The 13,083-nt window shown below is 36.7% G+C and overlaps 1 protein-coding gene across 1 annotated transcript in view; it reads left to right on the top strand.

Annotated features, from left to right (window-relative positions):
- The window catches only part of ALMS1 (ALMS1 centrosome and basal body associated protein), a 130,764-nt gene that overhangs the window by 23,639 nt on the left and 94,042 nt on the right, over positions 1-13,083 (top strand). The window contains exons 2-4 of the mRNA XM_039256887.1: positions 822-947; positions 7,713-7,908; positions 12,600-12,717. Coding sequence (XP_039112818.1) covers positions 822-947; positions 7,713-7,908; positions 12,600-12,717 — 440 coding nt within the window. The remainder of the gene's footprint in view (positions 1-821; positions 948-7,712; positions 7,909-12,599; positions 12,718-13,083) is intronic.

The following is a 13,083-nucleotide window of genomic DNA, read 5'->3' as shown; positions in this document are numbered from 1 at the left end:
GTTACTTTCTTAGGTGTCTTAAATAGTAAGATTTTAAAACCGATAACTTGCTTGTTTCTGCTTGCTTCTTTTACTTCTAGGAGTATAGGAGGTTAAGGAACTGCTATGGTTTATTGGAAAGTATGTTGAATTCTAACTGGATAACCTTAAGACTCTGTTTTTGTAATTTTTTTTATCTTAAACATTTTTTTTTTAACATTTATTTTTGAGAGACAAAGAGAGACAGAACATAGTGGGGGCAGAAAGTGAGAGGGAGACGCAGAATCCAAAGCAGGCTCCAGGCTCTGGGCTGTCAGCACAGAGCCAGATGTGGGTCTTGAACCCACCAACTACAAGGTCATAACCTGAGCCGAAGTCGGTTGCTTAGCTAACTGAGCCTCCCAAGTACCCGTTTTTTTATTTTTAAGTGCAGGTAGTAATTTGGACAGTGGTTGTGAAGTTGAAATATTATATATATGAAAGTACTTTATAAACTGAGAAATATAGCTAACGTTTAAATTTTATTATTGTTTAACAATAGTGATTGTTTATCACCATTGTTCATCACTGTTTATTTATTTTTTATTTTTTATTTTTTTTTAATATTTTTATTTATTTCTAGGAGAGAGAGAGACAGCGTGAGCAGCGGAGGGTCAGAGAGAGAGGGAGTCACAGACTGAAGCAGGCTCCAGGCTCTGAGCTGGCAGTCAGCACAGAGCCCGACGCGGGGCTCGAACCCACGAACCGCGAGATCATGACCTAAGCGAAAGTCGGACACTTAACCGACTAAGCCACCCAGGCGCCCCTGTTCATCACTGTTTAAATCTGCTTTTGATTTTCAGGTTGTTCCATTGACCTGTCATGCATGGCAACAGTCACTATATCAAGGCAATAGTGTTACACAGATTTCTGATGCTAATGTGGTCTCTGTGGAAAAAACAGCTCAGTGGAATTCTGGAGATGATCAGGTATGTCTTATGTAACTGGGAAATTATTTTTCTTTTCATAAGCAGCATGAGAAATTCTCATTTAGCTTTGAAAAATGGTAAGAGGTGAATTACTTTAATACTCCATTTTTCTAATAGATCTTTGATAATCTTAGTTATGTAGAATAGCATTTCACTTTCTTTTTTGTCTCAGGACTCCTTTACATTCTCCAAAAGTATCTTAAGTATCTTTTGTTTATGGGGTCTATATGGCTTACTAGAAATTAAAACATTTAAAAATATTTAAAAATATTTTTAAAATAATAAAACCATTATATGTTAATATAAATAATGTATTTTAATATGAAAAACAACTATTTTCCAGGACAAAGAATTAGTTGGAAGAGTGGCATTGTTTTACATTTTTGTGTCTCTATTTAATGTATATATGTATGCGTGTATGTATATGTAAAATAAGGAATTGGCTCTTATCATGGCTGAGAGTTCTCAAGATTTGCAACCTGGAAACATAGGAGAGCTAATACTATAGTTGTAGTCTGAATCCAGAGGCCTGAGAACCCGGAGAACTAGTGGTATAAGTTCCAGTTCGAGTCTTGAAGGGCTGAGGACCAGGCCAGCTGATGGTATCAGTAAGTCCTTCGAATGGGAGTTTAAAGGCAGGAGAATACCAGTGTGCTAGCTCAAAGACCCATCAGGCTGAGGGAGTGAATTCTCTCTTGCTCAGCCTTTTGTTCTATTTGGGTCTTTAAATGGATTGGATGAGGCTTGCCCACATTGGTAAGGGCAGTCTGCCTTACTTAAGTGTGTGGATCAAATAAATGTTAATCTCATCTAGACACACAGACATACAGAATAATGTTGAACCAAATATCTGGGCACTTGGTGGTTCAGCCAAGCTGACACATAAAATTAACCATCACAATTGGATTCTCATATCTGCTTCTGCATGTAGTCTGTTGGGATACATTGAAGTATGTGAGGAAAATCTGGCCATGCATGGATACATAGAAAAGGGAGGCCCACATAGATTTCCTGAAAGAGCATCTATGACCTCCAGGTATCCTTGGATCAGTCTTTGAGAACCACTGATCTTGAGGATAGTTACAAATTTAGAAGAAATAGAAATATTGTGAGCAAATAGGAAAAAAGTTCATACATGTTTGTTGGAGGAAAAATGCAGCCTTACTCAAAATGGTTAAGTATTTAAGGTTGATTATCTAACAAATTGGATATCACATTTCTTCTGGTACCTTCAATTTCCCTTAAATTGCAGTGATTATTTATTTGATGCAAAATATGGAGGAAGAAGATTTGCTATCATCAAGGGAAATGGGTTAAGTCTGTGGATCAAATGTTAATCTCATCTAGACACAGACATACAGAATAATGTTTAACCAAATATCTGGGCACTTGGTGGCTCAGCCAAGCTGACACATAAAATTAACCATCACAATTGGATTCTCGTATCTGCTTCTGCATGTAGTCTGTTGGGATACATTGACCAGAAAATGAATGGCGCTCTGAGGCCATTAAATGGAAGGGGGATTGCAGTGGATTAAATTATGTGCCCCAAAATGTGTTGAAGTCCTAATCCCCAGTACCTTAGAATGTGTCCTTATTTGGAAATAGGGTAATTGCAGATATAATTTAGATGAGATCATACTGGAATAGGGTGGACCCTTAATCCAATATGACTGGTATCTCTATAAGAGACAAGAAGAGTATGCAAAGAGGGGTGCCTGGGTGGCTCAGTCGGGACTGACTTCGCCTCAGGTCATGATCTCACGGTTGGTAGGTTCGGGCCTTGCGTAGGGCTCTGTGCTGACAGCTAGCTCAGAGCCTGGAGCCTGTTTCAGATTCTGTGTCTCCCTCTCTCTGACCCTCCCCTGCTTGCGCTGTCTCTCTCTCTATCTCAGAAATAAATAAAAACATTTAAAAAAAATTAAAAAAAAAAGTATGCAAAGAGAGAGGCACACAAGAAGTTGGTCCTGTGAAGACAGAGGCAGACATTAGAGATACATTTCCACAAGCCAAGGAATGCTTGTGGTTACCAGAGGGTAGAAGAAGTAAGGAAAGACCCTCCCCTAGAGGCTTTGGATGGAGCATGGCCCTGCCAACACCCTGGTTTCAGACTGCCAGCCTCTAGAACTGTCAGAGAATCTGTTGTTTTGAGCCCCCCAGTTTGTGTGACTTTGTTATGGCAGCCCTAGGAAATGAATACAGGGATATACCCCTTAATGGTTTAATATTCTCTGAGGACATGTTTATGCTAGAGCATGGTCCAAAAATAGATGTCTTCATTTTTGTCTCTGTCTTATGAAATATATGCCTTGAAAAAAATAACATACACAGTGGATAGATCCTGTAGCTCTTCATTTTTGCCTTTATGCTTGGGTTCCTCAGCATAGCTGGAGCGTTATGCCACTTTCTCATTTCCTCCCCTTTTCTTCCTTTTATTTTGCTCATTCATCTTTATTGCTCTTGTCTAAGTTAACTTTAATTATTCATTGAGAACTATAGCTCTTGGTACATTGTTCTCAGTTTCTTCCACTTCAGCTTTCATTACCCATATAGTGCCTAAAACTCAGCTCTTTGGTCTAACCTGCAGAGATCTTTTCCTGCATTCCTCCTCCTAAACTTCTCCTACCCCCACTACGTTACTCATCTCATGGTCACAGTCTAGACCATGTCACCTCCAGCAACTTGAATACAAATGTCTCATACTCACTTCTCCAGCTGCTGTTTGATTTAATATTCTGCTCCCTGTTAAGTGAAATTTTCATGAGTTTCCTCTCTCCATTTCCTGCCATGTTAACCTCACGAATGTATAATTTAAATATAACAAACTTCATTCTTAGGTATATCATTTGATGAAGTTTGACAAATATATACAGTCATATAACCAGTATCACATTTGAGATATACAAGATAGCCGTCACTCCAAAAAAGTTCCCTTGTGCTACACTGTAATCAGTTATCTCCCCCGTCCTTAGTCCTTGGCAGCCATTGATCTTATTTCTGTCCTTGATTTCTGCCTTTTCAGAATTAAAGTATATAGACTTTTGAATATGGCTTCTTTCACTTAGCACATGTTTTTGAGATTACCCATATTGTTGTATGAATCAGTAGTTTGTTCTTTTTTTATATTGCTGAGTAGTATTCCATACAGGTATAGGTTTTTTTGGTAGACAAATGGTTTCATTTCTCTTGGGTGAATACTTAGGATTGGGATTGACGGCTGGTAAAGTAATTGTATGTTTAATGTTATAAGAAAGTGCTAAACTGTTTTCCAAAGTGGTTGTGCCATTTTGCTTTCCCCCACAATGTATGAGAGTTCTAGTTGATTTGCATCCTTGCCAGCTCTTGATATTATTAGTATGTACCTATGTATGTATGTATTTTAATTTAAATTCAAGTTAGTTAACATATGGTGTAGTATTGGTTTCAGGATTAGAAATTAGTGATTCATCACTGACGTACAACACCCAGTGCTCATCCCAACAAGTGCTGTCCTTAATGTCTATCACCTATGTAGCACACACACCCCCTGCCGCCACCTCCCCTCCAGCAACCCTCAGTTTGTTCTCTGTATTTAAGAAATCTCTTATGGTTTGCCTTCCTCTCTGCTTTTATCTTATTTTAGTTTTCCGTCCCTTTCCCTAATGTGCATCTGTTTTGTTAAATTCTACGTATGAGTGAAATCATGTAATTGTCTTTCTTTGACTGACTTATTTCACTTAGCATAATACACTATAGTTTCATCCATGTTATTGCAAATGGCAAGATTTCATTCTTTTTCATCATCACCGATGATATATTCCATTCATACACAATAGTATTCCATTGTGTATGTGTGTGTGTGTGTGTGTGTGTGTGTGTGTGTGTGTACACCATATCTTTATCCATTCGTCAGATGACGGACTTTTGGGCTTTTTCCATAATTTGGCTGTTGTTGATAGCGCTCCTATAAACACTGGCGTGCAAGTGCCCCTTTGAATTAGCATTTTTATATCCTTTACATAAAAACCTAGTAGTGCAATTTCTGGGTTGTAGAGTAGTTAGTTCTGTGTTTTTTTTTTTTTTTTTTTAGTTTTTAGTTAGTTCTGTTTTTAATATTTTTGAGGAACTTCCATACTGTTTTCCAAAATGGCTGCATCAGCTTTTTTGTTTCAAATTTTTAGCCATTCTAGGTGCATTAAAGTATCTCACTGTGGTTTTAATACGCATTTTTCTAATGACTAATGATATTGTGCATCTTTTTGTGTGTTATTTGCCACCCATGTTTCTTCTTTAACATAGGGTCTTTTAAGATCACTTCCCTTTTTTAATGGCTAATTTGTTCCACTTGTTGAGTTTGGGAATTCTTTATAAATTGTAGATGCATGACCTTTATCAAACATGTTTTGCAAGTATTTTTTCCCTCTTTATGGTTTTTCTACAAATTCTATATATCTTTTGAAGAGCAGAAACTTTAATTTTGATGAAGTTGGTGTGTTGATTTTGTTTCTTTATGGTTTGTACTTCTTGTGTTCTGAGAAATATTGGCCTAATCCTATGTCACAAAGATTTTTTCCTGTTTATTTTACAGAGCAAGGTTTCTCAACCATGGCACTTTTAACATTTTGGGCCAGATGGTTCCTTATTGTGTGGTGCTGTCCTGAATGTTGTACGGTGTTTAGCAGTATCCTCAACCTTTCCCCATTAGATATCAATAATACTCCTCTATGTTGTAACCATGAAAAATATCTCCAAAAATTGCCAAGTGTCCCATGGTTGAGAGAAAAGGGGGTGTCAAAATTTTACCAAGTTGAGAACCAGTTTCTGAAATTTTATAGTTCTAGGCTTTATATTTATATCTATGATCCATTTTGAGTTGTTTTTTGTATGTGATGTAAAGGATCCAGCTTCATTTTTTTACATATGAAAATCTAATGGTCATTCTACCACTGTTAGCTGAAAATACTCTTTTTCTCTAGTGCTTACTTGTCGTCTTTATCAAAAACAGATTAACTATATATGTGTTGGTCTGTTTCTGAGCTCTCTATTCCATTGATTTTATATCTCTTATGCTAATTCCACATTCTTAATTATTGTACCGTCTTGAAATCAGGTAGTGTGCATTCTCCCATTTTGTTCCTCTTGTGAAAAATGGTTTTGTTTATGCTAGGTTCTTTTAATTTTTATGTATATTTTAGAATCATGTTGGCTATTAAAAAAACCTGGAATTTTGATTAGGATTGCTTTGAGTCTGTACATCAATTTGTAGAGAATTCACACCTTAATAATGTTTGAGTTCTCTAATTCACGAACACAGCAGTTCTTTCAGTTTTATTTAGGGGTTTAATTTTTTTCTATCGTGTTTCGTTGTTTTCAGTTTACCCAACTTAACATGTTTGTGTTAGACTTACTTTTTTTTAAAATGTTCTTTTTTTTATTGAAGTGTAATTTTACTGATGCTTTCAAAAATTTCAATTTCCTATTTGTTGCAATTACATGGAAATATAAATGACTTTTTATATTGACCTTGTATCCTGTGACCTTGCTAATCACATTTACTGGTTTTAGTAATAGCTCTTTTGTGGTTTTTTTTAGGACTTTCTAAGTAGACAATCATATCAACTATTTTTTCCTTTTAAATATATATGCCTTATATCACTGGTTATCTACTTATTTTACTTAATGTCCTTTGTGTTCTGACCTCAACTCAGTGAAAGCAAGTTTTGTCAACATTTGTATAACTGAACACAGTGAGCACATTTCTGTCCTCATCTTACGTACAATAAATAGCATTTGACACTGTTAACCATTGTGTAATTTATTAAAATCATTTCCTTTCTTAGCTTCTACTGGTTTTCTTTCTACTCTTCTACTGTTCTCTCTCAGTTTCCTTTGTTGCTTTGTCTTGAGACAGAGAGAGAGACAGAGCACAAGTTGGGGAGGGGCAGAGAGAATCTAAAGTAGGCTCAAGGCTCTGAGCTGTCAGCACAGAGCCCCATATGGGGCTTGAACTGTGAAATCATAACCTGAGCTGTAATCAAGAGTTGGACACTCAACTACAGGATTTCATCATGTAGAACCAAATGTATTGTTTTAGTGATGGGAGCTGTTAAAGAATAGCAGAAATGCAAGTGATATTACATGTTAAAAGATGAGTAGTGATGCGAAGAGATGTAATGTAGTTAATATTGTGAAAAACATACAGAAAGAACAGTTTTAATTTTTCCAAACATTGTGATGAGAATGTCATCATATAGCAAGCTTTATGCTACATGAGTGGATATTTAAATATATCTTTTTTTTAATGTTTATTTATTTTTGAAAGAGAGTGCATGCGATCACAAGTGAGGGAGAAGCACATTGAGAGGGACAGAGGATCTGAAGTGGCTCGGCACTGACAGCAGCAAGCCCGATGTGGGGCTTGAACTCATGAAATGCGAGATCATTACCTGAGCCGAGGTCTGATGCTTAACTGACTGAGCCACCCAGGCGCCTCTCTTTTGTTTTTTTAATGCATATTTATTTTTGAGAGAGAGAAAGAGACAGAGTATGAGCAGGGTGGGGCAGAGAGACAGGGAGACACAATCCAAAGCAGGTTCCAGGCTTCGGGCTGCCATCACAGACAGAGCCCAACGTGGGGCTCAAACTCACGAACCACAAGATCATGACGTGAACTAAAGTCCGACACTTCACCAACTGAGCCACCCAGGTGCCTCAAATCTAAATATTAACGTATATGGCAACTCAGTTAATTACTTAGCATATTTTCCTTCAAAATTATTGTTTTAGAGAACAGAATCTTGGCATTGTCTTCCTCAAGAGATGGATTCTTCCCACACTTTGGATGCAACCCAGACCAGTTTTAATATGAGAGAGGAAAGGACCGAAGTGACAGACTTCCCATCTCTGGAGGAAGGTATTTTGACCCAACCGGAAAATCAAGTAAAGGAACCCAAGAGAGATCTCTTATGTTCACCGCTGCTAGGTAATGCCTCTCTATTTTTAGCTAGTAGTAATATTTGTAAAATACTTTTGGGGGGCTACCGGTCCTGCATCTAAATCCTTTCTTGATTTAAGGAGCTCTTTAGAGCTTATTTCTGGTTTTCTACACTGTCCAGCTGGACTAGTTAAATGTGCACTTTCTCCTCATTTTATTATGTTCTTCCTCACAAAAGGCAGAAAGGTGATCCTTTCTAGTGGGTATACCTCCTCAGCCCAGAATTTATGGATTTTTCCTTGGGGTAAACTATATATTATCCTTTGACAACTTCTCTCAGCAGTGAAGACTCCATGGTCCTTAGAAAAGTAAATGTTTATGTTTACTTTGTTAGATTCTTAGCAGTATTTAAGGCTTTATGCTATTCTCAGTTTTCAGATCCAAAAATTGAGATAAAAAGGTTAAATGACTTGTTTGAGGTAGATCTTATTGGTTTCCTCCATTTAATATGGAGCTGACTTATTAGCTCTTTACAAAAGGTAAACTTTGTGTGTGTGTGTGTGTATTTATCTATTTTGAGAGAGAGAGAGTGGGGAAAGGGCAAAGAGAGAGGAAGAGAGAGAATCCCACGTAGCCTCTGTACTGTCAGTGTGAAACCGGACATGGAGCTTGATCCCACAACCCTGGGATCATGATGTGAGCCAAAACCAAGAGTCAGATGCTTAACTGATTGAACTGCCCAGGTGCCCCTTTACAAAAGGTAAACTTTAAGTACTTTTCAAATCATTAAGTTGGAGGCAGAATTGTACTATTACTACTTTGGATTAGGTGAATATAGAAGAATGTCTAATGAATATAGTAATTTTAATTTTTTCATGCCTAAATGATATTCAGACAAATATTATTTTCTTTCTGCTTTACTCAGGTTTTTTTTTTTCAAAAATTGAGAAAAGAGACAACCACATATTTTAAGAAAAAATGTTTTACGTCTTTATTTTATTTTGAGAGACAGAGACAGAGAGTGAGCACGGGAGAGGCAGAGAGAGAGGGAAGCAGGATATGAAGCAGGCTCCAGGCTCTAAGCTGTGAGCACAGAGCTCAATGTGGGGCTTGAACCCACGAACCGTGAGATCATGACCTGAGCCAAAGTCGGACGCTTAACCGACTGAGCCACCCAGGTGCCCGTCGACAACCACATATTTTAAACTTAGGCTTTGTCAGGGGAACGAGATTTAACCACAATGTTGTATTGTCAGAGTTTTGTAGAAGAGCACAGATAGGAGTTAATTCAGCAAGTTCTTTTCAGACAGAAGCCAAGGCTATCCAACTCAGAATATTGGTGCCAGTGTACTTTATGATGTGGATCATCAAAGTCAGTTTGAATTTCACATTTTAAGAAAGATGTTGACAGCATTGGAATTCCTTTGTGAGAAGAGATGAGTATGACTATAGATCAAAGAGAAGACTTTGCTATGATCAGGTGTTTGAAGGGCTGTCAAGCTAAAGAGGAAGGAGCTTACCTTTAATTGATTTATTCTTTCGTTTAACAAATATCTAAATGCCTATGGTGTGTTTGATGCTAGAGATATATAGGTGAAAATGACTTCCACTTCTGGGAAGACAGTTCAGTAAACAGAAAAATAAGAGGACCATGAGATGAGCATATAATGGTCTAGGGCAGGGGTCTGATTTGTACCTTCCATGAGCTAAGAGTAGTTTTTGTAATTTTATTTTATTTTATTTTATTTTATTTTATTTTATTTTATTTTATTTTATTATTTTTTAAAAAATATTTTTATTTATTTCTAGGAGAGAGAGACAGCATGAGCAGGGAAGGGTCAGAGAGAGAGGGAGATACAGACTCTGAAATAGGCTCCAGGCTCTGAGCTGGCTGTCAGCACAGAGCCCGACGCGGGGCTCGAACGCACGAACTGCGAGATCATGACCTAAGGGAAAGTCGGATGCTTAACCGACTAAGCCACCCAGGCGCCCCTTTTGTAATTTTAAAGGATTGTAAAAACAAACAAAGAAGTATGTATGATGGAGACCATGTGTGGCCAAGAAAGCCTACAATATTTATTAATTGACCTTTTATTAAAAATAATTTGCTGGGGCTCCTGGGTGGCTCTGGGTTAAGTGTTGGACTTCGGCTCAGGTCGTGATCTCACGGTTTGTGGGTTCAAGCCCCACGTCGGTCTCTGTGCTGACAGCTAGCTCAGAGCCTGGAACCTGTTTCAGATTCTGTGTCTCCCTCTCTCTCTGACACTCCCCTGCTCACACTGTCTCTCTCTCTCTCTCAGAAATATATAAAACAGTAGAAAAAATTTTTAAAATATTTGCTAATTCCTAGTCAAGAGGTTAAAACGAGAATACATAACTTATAGGGAAGCTGTTTTCAGTTTGATAGAAGAAAGAACTTTCTAATAGTGCCATTTAATAGCAGAAAGACTATATAACAATAAAGTCAGTTTGATATCACTGTAAAATGTCAAGCAAAATTCTCTAAGAGAATTTCAACATTTCTGAAATTGGGTAGGAAATTGTGTGATGTGACTTCTAAAATGTTTTCTGGGTAAAGTTTTAATAACTCCAGCTTCTCATTTACTATAGAAAGTAGAACATTTTTTAATTATTAGAGCAGATCCCTGGATCTGATAGTTAGAAGAAATTTCACCATTGCTATTTTGTTACACATGAATACAGTCATTGAGGGGTGTATTGGTCTTACCAGTGGCAAATGTCAGGATGATGACTGGTGCTGGAACAGTTAGATATCTCAAGAAAGAGTGATCCAAGCCATCAGTAGTTGTCTAAATGTGAGGAAATGTGGGGTCTTTGTTAAAAACCTTCAGGATTCTTAGAGGGGTGAAGGACTTCTTTTACAAAGGTTTAAGAATGAGCCTCTAAGCCAAGTTCAAAGAGGAATTACACCAAGTAGTCCCTGGTAGTAAAGGTTATTATTATTGTTCTGCTTCTCATTTAAAAAACAACAACAACAACAACAACAACAAAAAACTGTTTACTTTTTTATTTTGAGAGAGAGAGAGAGAGAGACTGAGAAAGAATCCTAAGCAGGCTCATGGCTGTTAGTGCCAAGCCTGATGAACTCACGAACTGTGAGATCATGACCTGAGCTGATTCAAGAGTCAAGGGCTTAACTGGCAGAGCCACCCACGTGCCTCTGCTTCTTATTTTTTAATAAATTGATTCAGTAAATAAATCTATTTTGAGTGCCTATTAAGTGTAGCAAGTACTTTGGTAGGCACTGAGGATACAGCTGTGAATAAAGTAGATATGAAGTTGACAGTGTAGGTGGGAAGCAAACAGACCAAAGATTAAAACAAGAGTATGACAGTTATGATAGGGAGGTATTATAGGTCTTCTGAAATCAAGAAAGTATACTGTAGCAACAGTATTATATTCATAGTAAAAGAACAGTTTAGTTTTAGCAAAATGTCACATATCCAGTTACATTAATATTAGATAAAATGCATTAGATAAATGTTGGTTTTATAGTTTTATTTCTATTAAAACTTTATTCTTTTATAGTTATATAAATGCTATAAAAATAAGTTTATACCTATTTTGTACATATTTAAGCATATTTAATAAGTTATTTGTAACTGAAATCAGAAATCTGTAAGAATTATTTTTCCTTTTTTTAAAATTGTTTTTAAGTTTATTTATTTATTTTTAGAGAGAGAGAGAGGGAAAGAGAGACAGCGAGCAGGGGAGATGGAGAGAGAGAGAGAATCTAAAGCAGGCTCTGCACTGTCAGCACAGTGACAAACTCACAAACTCACACAAACTCACAAACTATGAGATCTTTAAGTTGGACACTTAACCAACTGAGCTATCCAGGAGCCCCAAGGATTATTTTTCTTTTGAATCAGCAGTTCTCAAACTTTTTGGTCATAGGACTCCTTTACATACTTTAAAATTATTGAGGACTTCAAAGAGGTTTTGTTTATGTGGCTTATTGATATTTTCCCTTATTAGAAATTAAAACTGAGAAATTTCTGAAATATTTATTAACTCATTATAAAATAATAGCTCCATTGCTGCATAGGTGTTAAATTACATATTTTTTTAGAAAATAACTATTTAGAAGAGTAACATTGTTTTACTTAAAATCCCTGTAATGCTTGACCTCGTAGAAGACAGTTAGATATCTGCTTCTGCATTCAAAATATGTTGCTATATCATAGATGATGCAGCTTCTGGAAAATTCTACTATACCCTTGTGGGAGAATGAGAGTGAATAAGGCAAATGACATCTTAATGTTATTTTGAGTATAATTTTGATTCTAGACACCTCCTAAGAATATTTTCGGGATGCCCAGGAACCTGTGGACTACACTTTGATCTAAGATGGAAAGAAACACTCATAATGGATAGGAGCACTTGCTAAGAAATTAGAGTCTTTAGGTTCAGTTCTCACTCTGACACTTAAGCTATTTGACTGTGGACAAATAATATTTCTTAAATTTTGTACTATGTTTCCTCATCTGTGAGATGGGGATAATAATACCTATCCTTCAAGGTTTTCATTGAAATATTGTACTTTAAGACTGGGACCTTTTCAGGCTATGAATACATGGTAGTTGCTGTTGGTATGTTATCATTCTGATGCTTGTAGAGACTTCCAGATGGTAGCATATTTAGGTTCTTTGTTACATGGGTAACCTAAGAAATTAACTTTCAGCATTCACAACATTTTTATATTTAAAACTTTGTAGTCATACAAGACAACTTTGCTTCTCCTGATTTGCCTTTGCTGACATGTTTGACACAAGATCAAGAGCCTGGGTCTGATTCCTTATTTCAACAAAGTGAACTAGATTTTGCACCTTTGAGGTAGGTTGGTTTCTTTTTTATTTGTATGTAACCTTTTTATTCTTTCTTTTCTTGTTTTAAGTTGTTGCCATTATAAATGACTTCAGGCTAAGGTGAGACTTTGGGGTGGGGGTTAGATATTCTCAGCACACACTCTTAAGGTAGTGAGACCCTAGGTTAAGACATGATGTGTATTAATTTGGCATAGTAACATATGTGTAAAAATGAGCCAGGCAACTGTAGCTTATTTAAAAATAATTTTTCATGTATTCTAGCATTTGAGGCATAGTTTATTTTTATTATTGAAGTATAGTTGACATACAGTGTTATATTAGCTTCAGGTGCACAACATAGTGGTTTGACAGTTTTGTTCATTACGCAGTGCTC

The sequence above is a fragment of the Hyaena hyaena genome, unplaced genomic scaffold, assembly GCF_003009895.1.
Source record: "Hyaena hyaena isolate Hyena2069 unplaced genomic scaffold, ASM300989v1 scaffold_591, whole genome shotgun sequence".
Classification (NCBI taxonomy): Eukaryota; Metazoa; Chordata; class Mammalia; order Carnivora; family Hyaenidae; genus Hyaena; species Hyaena hyaena.
The sequence above is the reverse complement of the archived record's forward strand: the minus strand, read 5'-3'. Positions and strand labels throughout refer to the sequence as shown.